At 32.3% G+C, this 20,530-nt stretch overlaps 1 protein-coding gene across 4 annotated transcripts in view; it reads right to left on the bottom strand.

Annotated features, from left to right (window-relative positions):
• Positions 1 to 20,530, bottom strand: part of LOC148608519 (ankyrin repeat and FYVE domain-containing protein 1-like) — a 38,890-nt gene that overhangs the window by 1,800 nt on the left and 16,560 nt on the right. The window contains exons 10-26 of one of the 4 annotated variants that reach the window (XM_088543883.1): positions 20,368 to 20,397; positions 17,541 to 17,646; positions 17,119 to 17,216; positions 14,906 to 15,128; positions 14,121 to 14,373; positions 13,403 to 13,571; positions 12,987 to 13,105; positions 12,447 to 12,509; positions 12,083 to 12,100; positions 11,141 to 11,234; positions 9,718 to 9,918; positions 8,491 to 8,667; positions 7,708 to 7,855; positions 5,882 to 5,972; positions 5,073 to 5,197; positions 1,053 to 1,199; positions 418 to 508 (exon numbers count right to left, since the gene is read on the bottom strand). In XM_088543883.1, coding sequence (XP_088400009.1) covers positions 418 to 508; positions 1,053 to 1,199; positions 5,073 to 5,197; positions 5,882 to 5,972; positions 7,708 to 7,855; positions 8,491 to 8,667; positions 9,718 to 9,918; positions 11,141 to 11,234; positions 12,083 to 12,100; positions 12,447 to 12,509; positions 12,987 to 13,105; positions 13,403 to 13,571; positions 14,121 to 14,373; positions 14,906 to 15,128; positions 17,119 to 17,216; positions 17,541 to 17,646; positions 20,368 to 20,397 — 2,153 coding nt within the window. The remainder of the gene's footprint in view (positions 1 to 417; positions 509 to 1,052; positions 1,200 to 5,072; positions 5,198 to 5,881; positions 5,973 to 7,707; positions 7,856 to 8,490; positions 8,668 to 9,717; positions 9,919 to 11,140; positions 11,235 to 12,082; positions 12,101 to 12,446; positions 12,510 to 12,986; positions 13,106 to 13,402; positions 13,572 to 14,120; positions 14,374 to 14,905; positions 15,129 to 17,118; positions 17,217 to 17,540; positions 17,647 to 20,367; positions 20,398 to 20,530) is intronic. The other 3 variants (XM_088543884.1, XM_088543885.1, XM_088543886.1) reach the window with 3 other exon arrangements.

The following is a 20,530-nucleotide window of genomic DNA, read 5'->3' as shown; positions in this document are numbered from 1 at the left end:
TTTTTAAATTAAAATTGATTTGAATGCCGCAATTCAATAAAAGTGATATGGTGAATTTGATTAATTGAGATATCAATCCATTTGCATTTTTTTAGTATTTAGTACGACTATGCTAGATTTCTTAACTTTGAAAACAAAGCACCATAGACATATTAAAAAGGGGAATTTTTTTTTACTGCACTAAAATGTAAGTTGAAAATTCTCCTTGTTTTTTTAAAGGAGAAGACCATGTTATATGTTATATCTTATATTTCAAGAATTTCGAACTTAAGGCCTTGAGCATTTTATAAAAGTGCATTTTGCATTAAAGGTTATTCATTTTTGTTTATGTGGGTATGATTTATCATAAGAGCCCAACTTAATGCAAAGGTGGTCTTTCCCTATAAGTTTTTAGTTTTTAGTAGAAGTAACAGCTACCAATGATGTTTTCTGGTTTTGATTCCAAATTTAACTCCACATTCTAAACAGATTTCTCCTTCAGACCATGCAGGCTCCTTAGACAACATATCTGTGAATAAAAAAAACAGTGCTTTGAAAATAGTTATAGACAGACAGACAGCACTGCTTTGAAAATAGTTATAGACAGACAAACAGTCGGACAGACAGGGTCAAACCAATATACCCTGAAACTTTATTTAGGGGGATATAATAAACATTTCTAGAATAAAGTGAGGGAGAAAAAACCAATATATGAACATCACAGTATCTAACAACTTCTGTACTTCTTAACTTATTCATTACACACACCTGAAAGACTCTTTCATAAAGCTTCTCAATGTCATACCTTTTAAGCAATTGAAAAGAACAAATGCATAAAATATTATTTAATTTTAAAATTACAAAATCAACAAAGCATACTCACATAACAAAATTCAACTAAGCACCAGCCAACAAATATATAAGGGTCTCTGCATGAGTTTAGGAGAAAGAATTAAAGAAACTGCTGAAGAATCATTGAAGGATGGATAAAAGTAAAACTGTTTGCCCTATACAATTTGTGGCAGAAACATTTATAGATTCATGCAATAATTTCTTAATTTGCAACAACTTACCTAGTAGTTTGAACAACAGCTGTTTGGTGGCTACTGGTGCATTGAATATATTCAGTCCCTGTCTGTTCATTGTACCTAATTTAGCTCCAGCTCGGACAAGTGCCCTACACAGGTTACCATTACCATTTACATATGCCAGTAACAGACCTAAAAATAATAATCTTTAGTTTGAAACAAGGAATACTGTGGATAGATCTGGTCTCATTTACCACTTCTGGGTCACATGGCCACCCCCCCCCCCTATGTAGTACCAAAAACACACTGCACCTAGATCTAAGCATTGTAAGTAAATTACTTGTGTGTATTCTGATCAAAAGTAGTTAAAATAAAGCTGAGAATGTGTATTCTAAAATCATATTTGTAATTTACCACAAAAGAGTGTGAAAATTGTGTACATGTGTGAGTAATTTGTCATGCTGTCAGTTAGCAGAAAAGGTAAAAATTTGGATTTTCAGTATTACTTATTCAAGTAAATTTTGTGAAGAATTTCTACAATTATCAAACCATTAGCATAAAGATTTTGAAAGCATTACTTTCCAAGCTTTGTAATGGTATGTAACTTTAAGAAGTCATTTGTCCTGGGAATTCACAGTGAAACTTAGAAAATTATTTTTTTAACATGTAAAGTAATGGAAATGTTAGAGGTGGTTAATGAGACCTATGGCAGTTGAATCATCTCCCTGTCACCTGTTTCCCCTTCAAGTCTCAGTCTTGCATTAATATTCCCATAGACTACTATAGTGAAGTGCATACTTTAAGGATTTAAAAAACATATAGCCAGCACTCCACAGTTTAGTTTAGTTTCGCACTTTTGGCTAGGGATGAAAAATGACATAAATGGAAACCGGTGGTTGCTATAGTGATTAAAAATGAAGAATCTATTGTTGATAAAACATTTTCTGAAAAAAAGGGACTTTTAAAAGTATTTTGCAATGTTTTATATTTTTTCAATGTTGAAGGGGCTTTTTTTCAATGACAATTTGACTTCATTGTGAAAGTGAAAGTAAGTCAATTTTTTACAATGCTAAATTTAAAAAGTGGATTACAAAGTGAAATAGCTCAAAATCTAACTGGCGATGCCCATATGAGGAAGGGGTTTTTGAAGGTTAAAGTTTGAACAGTTTCAGGGATTGAAATAAAAATTTCAGATATTTTGCGGGAAATTTGATATTTTTAAACCTGATTTTATGAACTTTTTTGCAAATTTTCGCATATTTGTGCATGGTTTCTATGGTAACCCTATATGCTGTGGGTAATTTTTTTCCAGAAAATTTTTACTGCATCCTGAAGGCCTTGGCTTGAGCTATTTCTAGATATATAGATTTACAGATGCTTGACAATTTTTTAAAGTGATAAATGTTACAAAGCATCAGATTAAGCCAGCACTCCACAGTATTGTAGAACTGCCTAATTTTGGTCTTGTAATCTGATGCTTTGTAACATTTATCAAGCCAAGGCCTTCAGGATGCAGTAAAAATTTTCTGGAAAAAAATTGCCCACAGCATATAGGGTTACCATAGAAACCATGCAAAAATATGCGAAAATTTGCAAAAAAGTTCATAAAATCAGGTTTAAAAATATCAAATTTCCCGCAAAATATCTGAAATTTTTATTTCAATCCCTGAAACTGTTCAAACTTTTCCCTTCAAAAACCCCTTCCTCATATGGGCATCGCCAGTTAGATTTTGAGCTATTTCACTTTGTAATCCACTTATTAAATTTAGCATGGTAAAAAATTGACTTACTTTCACTTTCACAATGAAGTCAAATTGTCATTGAAAAAAAGCTCCTTCAACATTGAAAATATATAAAACATTGCAAAATACTTTTAAAAGTCCCCTTTTTTCAGAAAATGTTTTATCAACAATAGATTCTTCATTTTAAATCACTATAGCAACCACCGGTTTCCATTTATGTCATTTTTCATCCCTAGCCAAAAGTGTGAAACTAAACTAAACTGTGGAGTGCTGGCATATGTGTAAACTCATTCAATAAAACCTTCACGTACACAGCATTTCAAAGGAAATGAGAAAAATAAATTTCCTGCAAAAAAAGAAGATTGAACAGAAAAGTAGTCTTGAACTATAAAAAGCCATTTTCTCTACTTTCACTTTCTTTTTGCACTCATCAAACCAACATTTTTATGTTATAATTTTAAATTTTATAAATCACTGTTCATATATACTGACAAAATATTAGTTTGTAAAGAGACAAAAAGAAAACACACTACATTTTTATACCCTCCATGTTTTGATGACACCCACTCAAGGATATGCAATGCAAGACTGGTACCTTCCCTATTAAACAAATCTGGTAGCTGAATTATCTCCCCTTACCTGTATTCCCTCCACTATTGTTCCCTTCACTATTGGTCTCACTAACCACTTCTAACGTTTCCATTACTTTACATGTTAAAAAAGTAATTTTCAAAGTCTCACTGTGAATTCCCAGGACAAATGACATCTTAAAGCTGCATACCGTTGCGAAGCTTGGAAAATAAGGCTTCCAAAATCATTATGCTAATGGTACGATCATAGTAGAAATTCTTCACAAAATTTACTTGAATAAATAATACTGAAAATCCACATTTTTACCTGTTCTGCTAACTGACAGCATGGAGGCAAATTACTCACACATGTAAACAATATTCATACACTTTTGTAGTTAATTACATATATGATTTTAAAGTACACATTCTCAGCTTTATTTTGACTACTTTTAATCATAATACACACAAATAATGCACTTACAATGCATATGTCTAGGTTCAGTGTGTTTTTGGTACTACATAGGGGGATGGCCATTTGACCTGGAAGTGGTTAGTGAGACCTTAAAAACATTTTATGAGTTTTTATGTTTTTCTTTTTTTACATTTTATGAAAGCTTGTGGTATTGTGAGTCTAATAAGACCAAAACTATCAAAATCAGACATAGGACTACAAAGAAATGGTCATTTTTATATCATGCCCCTCAGTGATATTTTCCCTAAATTACTAAAAAATTACAATTTTAACTAACTTGTCACACCAAATTGATACCTATGATAATTCAAGAAGTTGTAATAGTAAATATCATTTATCATTATGAAAAAATAACAGATTTCAACAATTTATATGATACCTATTTCATTACTGTGTGATTCTTAGTCTGTGCTGTGTGACTATTTGAGTACTTTGAATATCCCAAGCAGTGACGTTGTGTATTTCATGGATGACGTCAAGTTATGAGTCACTGTTACTGATAAAAATCTTGTTGCTATGTTGTTTTTTAAAATACCTTGCACAATGCACCTCTTAAAATATAGCCAGATTACCAATATCACAATACTGATTTTATGGGGAAATGGAAATAATGACCAGGAAAGGCAATTTTCCTCAAATTATGCATTTCTCTGAAATATGCCATAATTTAATTTATGGTCTCACTAACCACTTCTAACGTTTCCATTACTTTACATGTTAAAAAAGTAATTTTCAAAGTCTCACTGTGAATTCCCAGGACAAATGACATCTTAAAGCTGCATACCGTTGCGAAGCTTGGAAAATAAGGCTTCCAAAATCATTATGCTAATGGTACGATCATAGTAGAAATTCTTCACAAAATTTACTTGAATAAATAATACTGAAAATCCACATTTTTACCTGTTCTGCTAACTGACAGCATGGAGGCAAATTACTCACACATGTAAACAATATTCATACACTTTTGTAGTTAATTACATATATGATTTTAAAGTACACATTCTCAGCTTTATTTTGACTACTTTTAATCATAATACACACAAATAATGCACTTACAATGCATATGTCTAGGTTCAGTGTGTTTTTGGTACTACATAGGGGGATGGCCATTTGACCTGGAAGTGGTTAGTGAGACCATTACACAGATCTGGCAGCTGAATTGTCTCCTCTTACCTGTATTCCCTTCACTATTAGACAGATCTGACTGCTGAATTGTCTCCCCTTACCTGTATTCCCTTCACTATTAGACAGATCTGACAGCTGAATTGTCTCCCCTTACCTGTATTCCCTTCACTATCAATAGCATCTATTGGATAATCAGGCATACATTCCTTAAATAATTCAAATATGGCTGCTGCATTATCTCTTCCATACTGACATAACACATGGATTGGCATCTGCCCTCTGCAAAAAGATAAACAAAGATGTTTTTAAAAGCATGAAAAACAGATTCTTATTTATCTTATAGAGAGAGGGTAAAAACTCTAGATACATTTACTTGATTTAAAGAATTTGAAAAACAGAATCTTCTTTTTAAAGCATCACAATCCTACAGTCTTGATTGTTAATTTTTTTAATTTCTCAGCAGAGGCTCAAAATTAAAAAGTTTGACTGTTTGAATCCTGATATGATCAACTATTTCATCAGACAGATGCAATATGTATTGTCTAGTGCTCATATGATTGTCCCATCTTTTTTTCTTCTCAAGAACACATTATATATAAAAATAAGTTGATTTTACAACGAAATTTCGCGACAGTGCATATTGGTTTAGAACTTTATGCCCATTTTGAATTGTTCCTCTCCTGTCTTGGAGGTATTATAAACAAAACTTACACCTGGATGGGTTCTCTGACATGTGTATATGAATAGGATCTTAGCAATAAGAAAATATCAAAATTCTACATTCATTCATTCATTCATTCATTTGCACAGATAAAATAATACAGAAGTTAAAATAATAATGATACATGTTCCTTATGGGCAGAATATATAATAAGAATGAATATGGTGAATATGCAAAAGAGACAACAACCCAAAAGGATGAAAAGTTCAACTCAAGGCCCCCTCCCTCCATAGTTGACTTACTTGTCATTAACAGCTTCAGCATTTATGTGTGATTCTGTTAACAGGACCCTGGTAGCATTCAGGTGACCATTCTGAACAGCTGTGTGTAAGGCTACCAAACAAAATTACACATCTCGTTAAAACTAATTAATATGACTCACAAGTTAACATATCACAACAACAAAATATTCTATTTTTTTTATTTCATTCTAGTAGCCCATTTTCTGTCTGATCTTAAATGCTGTATTTTTTTATTTTCAATTTTTTTTCAATTTCTTTTTTGTCAGAAAGTTGATCTGCTGATTACAGTTAGTAATCCTTATATTTTTATTTCATAGGTGAAAAGGGCCATAACTCATAATCAGTAAAGCAATATACACAAAAACATGTCAAAGACAAATACGGCCAGGTTGCCAAAAACAGGAAGAAGACAAGACCTGAAATTGTACCCCACAATATAGAAACCCATACTGAAATTGTGTACCAAGTATCTAGTTACTGTGATTTATAGTTGCTGAGAAAATTTATATGAAAACATTTCCCTGCCTGTCAGACAGACGTTCACATTTGCCTGTCTGTCAATTAAGCCAATTAGCAGAAATATAACCTGGCCAATAATTAAACTTACTTGTGTTTTATGGTCCATAGCATTATGCCATTGATTGATATACATACATATCTCCACTATACTATATTTGCCTATCTCCACCATATTATACATACCTATCTCTACCATACTATACATACCTATCTCCATCACATTATACCTCCCTATCTCCACCATATTATACTTGCCTATCTCCACTCCACCATATTACATATACCTATCTCCACCATATTATATTGATTGATATACATACATATCTCCACTATACTATATTTGCCTATCTCCACCATATTATACATACCTATCTCTACCATACTATACATACCTATCTCCACCACATTATACCTCCCTATCTCCACCATATTATACTTGCCTATCTCCACTCCACCATATTACATATACCTATCTCCACCATATTATATTGATTGATATACATAAATATCTCCACTATACTATATTTGCCTATCTCCACCATATTATACATACCTATCTCTACCATACTATACATACCTATCTCCCCCACATTATACCTCCCTATCTCCATCATATTATACTTGCCTATCTCCACTCCACCATATTACACATACCTATCTCCACCATATTATACATACCTATCTCCACTATATTAAAGATACCTATCTCCGCCATATTATACTTGCCTATCTCCACCATATTATATATACCTATCTCCACCATATTATACTTGCCTATCTCCACCATATTATACTTGCCTATCTCCACCATATTATACATATCTATCTCTACCAAATTATACATACCTATCTCCACCACATTATACTTGCCCATCCCCACCATACTATACATACCTATCTCCATCACATTATATTTGCCCATCTCCACCATATTATACTTGCCTATCTCCACCTATACATACCTATCTCCACCATATTATACTTGCCTATCTCCACCATATTATACTTGCCTATCCTCACTATTCTATACATATCTATCTCCACCATACTATACATACCTACCTCCACCATATTATACTTGCCTATCTCCACCGATACATACCTATCTCCATCACATTATATTTGCCTATCTCTGCCATATTATACTCGCCTATCTCCACCATATTATACTTGCCTATCCCCACCATTCTATCTCCACCATACTATACATACCTACCTCCACCATATTATACTTGCCTATCTACACATACTACACATACCTATCTCCACCATATTATATGTACCTATCTCCACCATATTATACATACCATTATTGTGATTTTCATCAAATGAATCAAATTCAATCCTATTGTCAATCAACACAGAACATATACTGGCATGGTTATCTGCTGCAGCTAAATGTAAACATGTCATCCCATTCTTATTCCGAGCATTGACATTAGCTCCTGCTAACAACTGAAATGATAGCATACTGTATTTTGTACTTCAATCACAGATTGCTTAGGAATCTTTTGGCAAGTCACTAAATATACAAGAATAATTTTCATCAAGATTCATTGTTATTGATTATGGTTTAATGTTCAGATATTGCATGCATTTCAAGACTAAAACTATTGATCAATAAAACAAACCATGCTTTGTACTAGCCCAACACACTGAGCTGTATTTTAATTGTGCTAGCTCACAGAAGCAACAGCTGGGACAGATTACCTGCCACTAAGTAAACCATTCATCACTCTATTGCTGTTATGAGGTGTACATGTGAACCAGTCCTTACTCTATTGCTTTTTTGAGGTGTGCTTGTGGAGCATGCAGTGACTATCAATTTACAATCTTTGGTACAACATAGCCAGGCATCAAAAGCATGACCATTCTCACTCTGACAAGGAGAAAATACTACCAAGATACCACTGAGGTGTCCAGAAATAACTTCATAAATTTCATTCACTTGTCATACTTACAGAGTGATACCTAGTCAATGAAAAAAAGGGGTTGTATGGTCAGAGGAAAGATACCTCATTGCACTCATCATTAATCACAGCAGTTTTGTTTTGTTGAGATTATAAAACATCCTAATCTATTAAACTAACCAAATTTCTAACAATAATCTCTGATCCATGCATGACAGCTAGATGTAATGGCATTAGCTGTTTAGAATCCTGTACTGGAGAATTAACGTTGACATTGATACTGATGAGAAACAGTACACTCTCTATATCTGTTTTCTGTATGGCTGTGTGTAGGAAGTTCCTACCCCTATTATCAACCTGTAACATTCAAATTCAAACATTTTATTTGAATATAAAACCTTAACATAATCCATACATAAATAATCTACGCTGATTTATAACCAGCTTCCTGACTGTTTGGTTCTCTTAGAGTAAGTGAAGTTATTTTGTATACTGAAAAAGTACTTTAATTCATGGATACCAATTTTCATGGAACAGGGAATAAATACAAGTTGATGGATTCTAGAATTTGTGGTCTTGAAGTTTTCAGTATACACATCAATGGGAATTTACAATTCGTTGGAAACCAAATTTATGTGGTTTCTGTGGGTAGGTAAAAACCACGAAAATTGGTACCCCTTGAACAATAGTACTTTCACAGTAACCTGGCTTGGTACTATGAAGTCATTAATGTTGACTGGTTCACACTCCGGGATTCAAATAATTAAATAACATTTTGATTCAAAATCAATCATCAGTATTTGGACTCTCATTCAATAGACATTAAATTATAAGGAATGTTTCTAATTTTTGAACAGTTTATACTCAATAACTTGGATTGGGTCAGTTTATAAGTGTAAACTGCCACACATCAGGTGATTTGTATAATCTATTATTCAAAAAATAAAAACATTCCTTCAACGGTGTAAAGTATATGAGATTAGAAACACAGCTAACAGATTACTGGATTCTATCTATAATGATAGCCTAATAGACATATGTAAAATCAATTTCATAATGAAAATTTTCAAAATTATCCACAAAGGGCTTTTAGACCAGTAATAATATCATCTTTTAAATTATTCTTACTGCCTCCTTTTATAATTTCTAACCCAGGCTATTGTCATGATACTAAAAAATATCAGTAATATCTAATATCTTTCCAATAAACAGAATAATGTCAGTTTTGAATGTCTCAACAAAATATCACATCTACCCAAAATCAGTCTCACCACTATGTTTTCTGTGTCAACTTCAAAAGTGCCATCATTCTGTATTAATTTCCAAACACTCTATGCCTTCCCTGAGAAGGAAAAGTCATGTGAATATGGATTGATTCCTTAACCTTAAAACAATAATATTTCACACCTGCTCAGCAGCTGTAGGTTCCCTGTTCAGTATTGACTGAGCAGCTTTGTTATTCTTAGTTGTCATGGCAGCAGCAAAGGGAGTTAATCCATTTTTGTCACGGACGGTCAGATCTAAAGCAGGATGAGCTAACAGGAGAGAAATAATCACATTATGCTGGTTTTCTATGGCAACATGAACTGGACACTTTGACTCAGCATCCTGGAAATATAATTAAAGAAATCAAAGACAAGCAATAATTGTCTATGGTCAAAACAATGATATATAACCAGTTTATCAAAATTACATGTTGTGATAAAATGGTTTCATATTTGTACAATTTAAACAATCAGGCCTTGGCATCTCAAAACTTTATAAGTCAGAACATTCTGCACATGCATGGTAACTAATTTTCAAAGATTTGAAATTTTATGATGTCTCCAGCCATACAGAAATTACTTAGACTATTTTTCCTGGTTTAGTTGTGCATGTGTCCAGCTTACTTTAATCTTTTATCTTGCCCATGGATCCAGAAACAGTCAAAAATGCTGGTGACTGACCGACAAATTTTGCAAATGCCTGACAACAATATTCCAATATCAGTCATAAAAAACTGTAAATTATTATAAATTACAGTCTGCATGGTTTTATTAAAGTACAAACATTCTGTCTACCAGTCTCCTAATTGTTTATTGGAAATTAATTGACAGATGATTGTCAATTTTAGCCGATGTGCAGCCACCTGTGACTGTGATTTACCTGTAACTGATTAGTTGATTGCATAATTGAATTAACGGTACACATGCAGCACCATTGCGTATATGAATCATTTGAAGTAACTCCGAGAATCTTCATAAATTTATTAGTTGATTAATTAAGAAAAAAGTTTGACAAGTCCACCATTTTCCCGCCGATCTTTCAGATGTAACAAAAGCACATGGAACTGACACTACGAATCAGTCGTAGTTTGTAATTATTGATTGATTGATTGAATTGTTTTTACACAGAAGTCAACAGACCATCTATATCAATATACAAAATGTGTTCGTGATTTTCTTTTATAAATAATCAACATTTTTTTCATCACTGGGAAGTTTTCGGCTGTTTGCATATGTGATGAAAAAGTCTGAGAGATACGATGTTTTGTTAGAATGTCCATGTGTGGTCGAAACCAAACTTGTTCACTTGCTCTGAGATTTTGTAAAAGACAGAGTATGTGATGAAATAACACACTTTCCAATATTTATCTTAAAATAACTACATACAAATGTTTTTTAAAGTTTATTTTTGATCTGAGCATGTAAATGACTGACAAAAATGTCTGCTTAAGTTTGATAAAATGTCCGGCATGGGCTGTCAAAATTTCCGGATCCTTGGTCTTGCCATATATTTTTCTTGACATCAACCTCTGACCTTTACCTTGACTTTGACATCTGACCCTTACCTTGACATTGACCTCTGCACCATGTTCTATCAAACATTGAACAACAGTCTCTAATCCCCAACAACAGGCTAAATGTAAAGGTGAAGAAAGATCTCTGAAAAAAAATCACATTTAATAAAAACATGCTCATAAACATTAGACGTCAAAATAAAGAAAAACAGAAATAATACTGAGTCAAGGATAATAGAAAATATCTTCATCATTAAAGAAAAACAGAAAGGCTCTTATAATACTGAGTCAAGGATAATAGAAAATATCTTCATCATTAAAGAAAAACAGAAAGGCTCTTATAATACTGAGTCAAGGATAATAGAAAATATCTTCATCATTAAAGAAAAACAGAAAGGCTCTTATAATACTGAGTCAAGGATAATAGAAAATATCTTCATCATTAAAGAAAAACAGAAAGGCTCTTATAATACTGAGTCAAGGATAATAGTCTTTGATAATTAAGCTTTATTCCTTATCTTTGATTCAGCAAAAAAAAAACAATCTTAAATCCTGAATAAATATGTATATTAGTTTGACACTTCATGCAAATTTATATGCATCAATGATCTTTGTATATCCTCAATTTTCAACAACAAAGAATATCACATGAAAAAAAATACTTTCAAATGGAGAGTTAACTGTAGAATTCTTACTCACAGTTAAATGACTTTTCTAGAAAAAGGTGTGACTAAGTCTGAATGTATCAGTGAACGAAATCAATAATTAGGCAATAAGAGGTGTTATACTCAAATTTTCTTTGTTGAAGCAATGTAGAAGGATTGTTATATTTTAGCTTTTGAATAGAAGTATATTATCATAAAATAATCATACTAAATTCTGCAAAATGTGAAATATCTTTTCTTTAGGGAATGAAGATGAAATTTTTGCTGGTGAAGCAAGCTAGGAAAATATGACGATTAGAAAAATTAGGAAATCAGAGACATATTTTACCTCCAAGTTTTAGGTTTTCTGTGAACAGGAAAAGAATATCATCTTCAAAATTTTCACACAAAAATGATAAAGTTAACTTGAGTATCTTTTCCCTGTATTTAAATATAACATGCTACCAAAGAATGTGGCAAATGTTAGTATTTCTTCTTCATTATCTACTACTCTAGCTGAAAGTTATTTCAACTATGTGATCAGTATATTCTAACAGTTTTTTATCTCCACTTGGTAAGTGTAGTTATTTCTGCATATGCACAAAAGATACCTCTATTTTCATTTTTTTCATTTCCTGTCAGATTCTCCACAGTTCAAAGGTCAAAGATTACATTCATACCAATATTAAGATTTTTTCCTTAATTACACTTACTTAGCTTCATCCCCTCCTTCACCATTAGGCCCTTGTTTTCTGGCACTATTTTTATCACAACCACTGAAAATTAAAATAAAAATCTTTATACAGGAAACTTTACCAAAAAACAGTGGACATGTATTAGAAATATAAGTTATTCAGATACTTACTTTTTATTATCAGCCTACAATCATTGATCATTTTATCAAAACACATTTCAAAATTAATTATCTATACACCAGTATAACTGATTAAGTTATAATGAGAATAGGTATGGTATATATGTCAAAAAGATGAAAATGTCAGCCCAAGGCTTTTTGCTTTAAATCAATAGAGACAATTATATGTAAATTGTAAACTTGTTATTATAACTTGTACATGGATCACAGATTTTGTATTGTTCATTATGTTCAGTTACAAGTTCAAATCAATTCATTCATAATTAATTAAGACAAACTGATGGAAAGCAAAAGAAGACAACTCTGGATTCTAATTCTATTATTTTTTTTATGATTGTATATGTGACATTTATTCACCTTCCAATATTTCCATACCAACCTTTTGATTAAGAAACAGGCTACAGATTCATTATTTTCATCTAATGCCCTGTGAAGTAATGTCTGCTGGCATCCCTCAGGTCCTGATGACCAAAGGTCAAGATCACAGCTATGCTTTACCTAAAAAAATCCATTAAATGATATAATAAAAATAAAATTAAAATTAAGCACTTCAATACCAGCAAAATTGTCCCCAAACAACACTTACAGTGGATATTTGATCAGAAAAAAAATACATTCATAGCATGATATGCTCCATTTTTCCAATAAAGCAAATAAACAATTTGTGTTTATCAGTCAAAAAGTCATTTAAATTTATGTTGGAGACAAGTTCTTTAATTTTGATTAGAACCCAAAATACAGTTATACAGACATAGAGACATACAGGTGTACATGCATACTGTTATAACTACCAACCAGTATCTGAGCAATGTCATGTTGTCCAGAATCTAAGGCATTCCACAAAGGACAATTGCCTTCCTTGTCAGGTAGATTCATATTAGCTCCCCTTTTACACAGAATATCCACAACAACTGGTAGGTGACGCTTTATGGCATGTTGTAAAGGTGTTTCTCCATCCGGAGTACTGAAATAAAATTTATACAGTTGTGACCAATTGGAGCTAAAATTAAATGTTTAAATTTGTGTGTAGTTTTTTAAAAATAAACAAATCTGTGCAGAAAAAAAAATGCAACACATAATTATGAAATTTCTTCCAGACTCATTCAGCACTAAACAAAGAATTACAGGTCAATTTACCATTGTCCAAATAAGTTCATGGGTCGGGACAAATTTAAATTATCAATATGTACAATTAACCTGCCAAATCCTGGGATGTTTCTGAACCGCAGATGGTATTTACACAAGCAAATATAGTTCAGTACGAAGACTCTATTCACATGAATTTTACGTGAAGTCTGCCACAAAATGTATAAGCTCGAGTTAGGTGAAAGACATTATTTTTTCCTTTACTTTACTTATATTTTGCTCATTTCTGAGTTTGGTTCATTAAAAGATCATTACAACCAAATGAAACTGCATGATGTTCTGTCTAGAATAAAGAACAGACAGAAAGATGGACAGACAGGCAGACATTAAGATCATTACAGTCAGGTTTAAGTGTTTTATAACTTACGATATAGTCAGATCAGCCTGATGTTCTATTAAGAATAAAGCACTGGCAGTATCTTGTTTCTGTACAGCTTGGTGGAGTAATGTTAATCCTTCTGAATTCTTCTCATTAATGTTAGCTCCTGCACCTAGTAGTCTGGCAGCTTCTGAGTGAAGATTACTCCAAAGAGCTAACCCCAATACTGTCTGTCCATCTGAATCCTTAAGATTGAAATTTGGCAGTATTTTCAGGCCATCTTCACAGAGCCCTGCTTTTACTATTGAAAGATAATTTTCATTAGTATGAATATAAATGATGTAATGTACTTTTGTTGGCAATCATCATTTCAAAACCTCATACCATAACTGTTACTGAATCTTTAAGAGAATAAATGAGAAAAAAGCAGCAAAGCTAGATAAAAAAAATAGATCTAGCCAAAAAGCACTTAAATGGTGGTTGGTCGGAATGGGACTATATTCATTAGTCCCCTACCATTGGTTGACAAGTCTACCCAGGCACTGAGATTGAAAAAAAAGTTAACATTATTTTGATCCCATTGTGAAAGTTTCATGAATCACATTTTTCATTGTTTTAGGGAAATTTCATTGCTTGAGGAATGAAATTTGTGGATGTCTTTATACACTGTTTATATTATCAATTGAATATATAAGCAGTTTAACTGTCCAGGAAACTTACAACAAAATGGTTGCAAGAACAATTCATTTTTCTATGATCTTGCCTATAAATTTAGTGTGCTTGTCTCTTTATAATTCCTAATGGATAAATCATGGACACCAAACTTCTCTCACCTTTGTGTTGTAAGAATATTTCTACAACATCACTGTGTCTATGAACTAAAGCTAAGTGTAATGGAGTCTGCTGTGATGCTGGGGGTGTTTCTTCATCAAAGGCATACTGTTCTGTGGGGGAGGGTTTCAATGTCTGAGAGTTTGGGTTACCTCCCCTGTCTAGTAATATCTCTGTTAGTTTCAATAATCCTTTCTCACATGCAAGATGTAAAGCAGTTTCTCCCTGAAAGTCAGATTTTTTTCTTTAAATAAGTATAAGGATCATCATTTCTATATCACTTAGGGAATGTTTCTAATTTATGAACAAGCTTTACAAAATAGCCAGCTCAGAAATCAGAAACATTCCTAATATTCAATTTCTAATTAATTCCAGTCAAAATATTTTGAAAATTGATATGTAATCAAAATGTTCCTTTGTTTTGAATTGTTTGAAACAAAGACTACACTTCGTTAATGTTAAGGCAACACGAGAATTAGTCTACCGAGAAAATTAATACTATAACAGTAGATTAATGCCTTGGCATGCATTACAGTTCTAATTATACCACTGTATAATATTTGGGCTAGTGAAATAAATCATTACATAAACAATTTGAATTGAACAACAATATCAATATAAGTGGACACAAATGAAAAGACAACACTAAAATTTTCAAAAATGATATGCTATGTAGTTGTCAACCAGAATAGCTGTAACAATGGTGTACATTACAGGCAACTAAAATTAAAACATCACAGGAATATTGTGTGAAAAACAGTTTGGTCATTTTATCATGAGTTAATTGCATGTATATGGTTTTGCACAGTAAACATGAGGCTCCAAGGAGCCTGAATCGTTCGCCTGGTTAAATTTTTTGCCTTTGGAGGGCAATAACTCTAAAAAGGAGTTGTCCAACAATTTTGACTCCATGAAGACTTTGGTAGGACTTATCATAAGGATCATTCCATCAACTGAAAGTTTCATTTTAGCTATTACATTGTATAGTTTTCAAGATATTGACTGAAAACGGCTAAAAACTTAATTTTTTGCTTTTCAAGGGCAATAACTCTTACATGGAGTCATCTGGCAACTTCGATCCCTGGAAACGTTTGTAGGGCTTATGATAAGAATCATTTCAGCAACTGAAAGTTTCATTCTATCTACCATAGTTTTCAAGATATTGGCTGAAAACTGTAAAAGAAAAGTCATTTTTCACCTCTTACATGAAGTTGTCTGACAACTTTGATCCTTCTGAGACTTTTGTAGGCCTTATAATAATGATGATTTCAGCAATTGAAAAATATTGGCTAAACCTAACGGTTTTGGAGATATATGCAAAAAACTACTGTCTGACCCCTATATTCTATTTTTAGTAACAGTGGCCATGTTTTTTAACCGATCAAAATCATATCATGTCGTGCAGGATACCCTAAAAAAACAAGAATACCAACTTTCATTGAATTCTGTATATTAGTTTCTAGGGAGAAGATTTTTGAAAGTAATAACATCAAAATCAGCAAAAATCGTCCAAAAAGGGCAATAACTCCAACATGGGTCAACAGATTCTCACCAAAATTTGTTCAATACTTTTCCCCTGTCAAAATTTGATTAACGGTTTTGGAGACATATGCAAAAATCTGCTGCATGACCCCTATGTTCTATTTTATTAATGGCAGCCATGTTTTTTAACAGATCAAAAATCCAAACAGTCACCTTGTGCAGGATACTCTAAGGAACAACCATCTTAAATTTCATCCAAATCCATTCAGTAGTTTCAGAGGAAAAGATGTTTGAAGAAATTGTTAACAACGACAACAGAAGCCAAGTGATGGCAATAGCTCCGGATGTATCAGAATGAAATCAAAAGAATCTAGAAAAACTGTGAGCAAAGGTCTCTAAAGGAAAGCCAAGCTCCCCATCCCAGTGAGCATATGATCAATACATAAACAAAGATGCAAAACGGGAAGTTGAAGTCTCTACATGAAATTAAATCCCATGACATGGCAACCCACTGAAAAGCTTCTGAAAAAAATATGTAGCTGCTGCGATCAGATTTATTTGCAGAAAAACTGTAAAAAATATTTATCGATGGAAGGACACTATGATCACTATATATTTCCTGTGTGAGGTAAATGAATAAACTCATAAAACAAAACTCTCATCCCCTTGCCCCATTATTCAAGTAGAAATATAAATATATGTGAATCTAACACATCCAACAAACAAATCAGACCTTGTGATTAGTGAGATTCAATTTAGCACCATTCTTGGCTAAGAATATTCCTGCTCTCTCATTCCCACTTCTGGTAGCAAGGTGTAATAATACATCTCCTATAATATATAACCAATAAACGTAAAATAATGTCAACTCTGATCAATAATTTTTAGTTGTATTTTAAATAATTCCTGATTTTTTTTTAAATTGTAAAATTGTTTCTACACCATTGTCATTGTTGTGTTTGTCTGTTTTCCATGTCTGGTCTTCGTCCCCGGATTCCGTCCTTTTGATTTCCACTAAAATCGTGGTTACCTTTAATAGTCTTTTAAATATGACAACATAATTTAAAAATTTAATTTAATTTCCTTCCACCTCTTGAATTAAATATAAAAGAATTACATGTAGTGTTAATTTTATATTTAATATAGCCAGCATACCTGTTTCTGGTTCTACAGCATCAGGAGAACTGCCTTTCCTAAGGAGTTGACATGCTATACTGGATTCTCCATAAATATTGTCTACTTCTCCCTCCTTGTCTGCCACCTGTAAATATTGAGATCTGGAGTAATGACCATAGTAAACCACTGTACCAATATACATATACCATATACACTCAGTCTTATATACTGAACCATCAAAAGCAGTAAAGTAAATGTCAGTTGTTTTGATAAAATACTAGTGTAGGTCTCTGTTACAAAATGTGTACCACATTTATAAGAAAAATTTAACCAAACATTAACTAAGTTGAGACTAAGGATACTTAATATGTATACACTAAAAATGTTTAGAAAAATATTTTACATGTAAAAAAAAAGCACACAGAAAGCTTTCAAAATAGACCCTTGTGTCGCTCTAAAACATTTACCATAACTGTATCATATACCTAGTGTATATATATAATTCTAACTCCATGCATAACCAGTCATTCCTAAACCTAATCATTCCTCTATATATATCATGCACATACCTACATGTTTGTGTACTAAGAGAATGGAGTGGACCACAATGTCATAATAGCAACAGAGCATGTTCAAATGATTTGTTGATTGATTGTAATTTTTACATCATATAGCAGATATCTCATGAATTTCAGGATTAGAACATTTGATCTATCTAACAGACCCTGCTTTATACCAGTCTGACATGCTGAGTCCTATTTGTATTGTTTCAGCCATCTGAGACAACAGCCTGAATGTATGCATGTAGGTATGTCATCCGATGCAGACCAACTATTCTGACTCCTAACCAACTAGTTGTCACCTTATCTCCAATTTGCCATGTGCTTGAAAGAGAAGCAGTGCTTACCAGTTTTAAAGTACTTGGTATGACCCTGCCAGGGATGGAACCCGTGACCTCCCATACTTGTGATGAGCATGCTATGATTCCATTACCAGTTAAAATGATTGTAAAATTACAGGTAATCTCTATCAGATATAACATCATTAAGATTCCTTAATTTTGAAATTTACATCTAAATTTACATAATTATTCCAAAAAGGTCAAAAAAGAAAAAAAACAACAGTCTAAAACACATCAGAAAATTCAACATCTTAGAAAACAAAACAAAACATTCTCAGTGAAAAGTTATAATACTCGTGAATAATGCAACTTGTTGTGTAATGAAGGCACCACAGAACCTGGATAGCAGTTAGAACAGGTAAAGTTAGAAAAACAAAATATTTTGTAACTATAGTAACTAATGATAGTCTATCAATTTCACTACAAGTTGTAAGTACAAAATGTATTGTAAGTTTTGATGTCACTCCCATTGTTTTGTCAGAATTTGTGACCTATTTTACACTATGACATTTTGAAAAATTGATCAGTTATGTTATGACTGTAGTGTATACAATATTTGTCTAGCATAGAAATGAAAACAATGGATAGGGAATTAATTATATATATTCAAGTACATGTAACTATCTATTGGCCTACCTAAAAAGACCTTATGTTACCGTTCGATTCTATTTCTTTTGTTGTTGAAACCTTTCAGAACTTACTTAAAGGTGCATTTACACTAGTACTTCTTCAAGACCTTTTAGTGATCTCTGTATTTACTATTTTTATAAAAAGTTTCGATGATGCTTTTGTTGCATTTCACCATATATGTTCCTGTTTCTTTTAGAAATTATAAATAACTCCAAGGAATAGAGTTGGTCACATTTAATTAAATGAACATTACCTGATGAACTTCTTTTAATTCTTTTAACTCGGAAACTGACAGAGATTTAAACTTTCTATTGAACTTAGATTGATATACATGTACCCATGAAACAATAAAAAGTTTATAAATCTCCTTGGTAGGTGTCTATTTAACTACTTGAGACAGGTAATGGTCACTCAATCAAGGAATGACTGTAAGTCTCATCACATTACTCTGTGGTTTCATGTGAATGGGTATTTGTCCACCATTCAAAAGTGTGGAGATTTGTCATTAACATAGCACTGAGTTCAATATTACAAGCAAAATATCTTTTTATGATGAAAAATGATAAACATCTAGTTATGCAGGATAAAAATGTTTAGAAAAGCATAAAATTGTAGATTTTGCATTGTGGCCCAGTATTTTGATTTCTCAGAAGTAAACAATAAATGCAGATCAGTCTTTGGATTTCAATACGTTCTACATTAGAAATTCCTGAAGGAAAAGTGGAACTAGAACAAGACTTACAAACCCTATTACCTGAAGTTAACTATATAACTAACTGTGACACACTTATATAGATATAACTTGACTTATCATTACTATGTGCACTTTCTATTTTTGTTTTTATTTTTTTAATGTTGTTAATACTAGGAACACCAAATATCTACATATTAGTTAGTAATGGTAAATCTCTTCTACAATATCTGTACTATACTCAGTAGAATTCAACTTCAAGTTATCTTTGATACACAAAATATGCTTATCAGTTGCTTTAACAGATTTGTTAATACATTTTTGAGTGTTGACCAGTACTCTGAAACTCAGCAAACACAGATAAATCAAAACAAACACAAAATAAACTAAGTAAATACATGTAAACTGAGAAAATACATGTAAACTAAGGAAATACATGTAAACTGATTTTGGGCAACATTTCAAAAACATCAAAAATGGCAATCCCCAAAATCAAAGCAATATGAATTGCATATGCACAACTCTCAAATAATCAAATCAAAAATTTACGAATCAAAAAAATTCCCATGCTAAGCATATTAAGCAGATCATAGAAGAGGATAAATTGTGAGAATATGTCCAGTAATATATATATATACATTTACCATATCTGATGGGCTTAAGTTTTTATTATCCTGTAAAATTGAGTGATAAAATATAAAACACCATTATGAAGCAAGCACTTCACTCTGAAGGGCAAAAATTAGAGTCTGTGCATCTTGGACAGTGGCAACAAGATAGATTTATATATGTTACTCATAAAATATT

Source organism: Perna viridis, chromosome 9 (assembly GCF_037379345.1).
Source record: "Perna viridis isolate PV_CMFRI_1.1 ecotype Kerala chromosome 9, ASM3737934v1, whole genome shotgun sequence".
NCBI lineage: Eukaryota > Metazoa > Mollusca > Bivalvia > Mytilida > Mytilidae > Perna > Perna viridis.
Note: the sequence above shows the minus strand (reverse complement) of the source record. Positions and strands in the feature narration are given on the sequence as shown.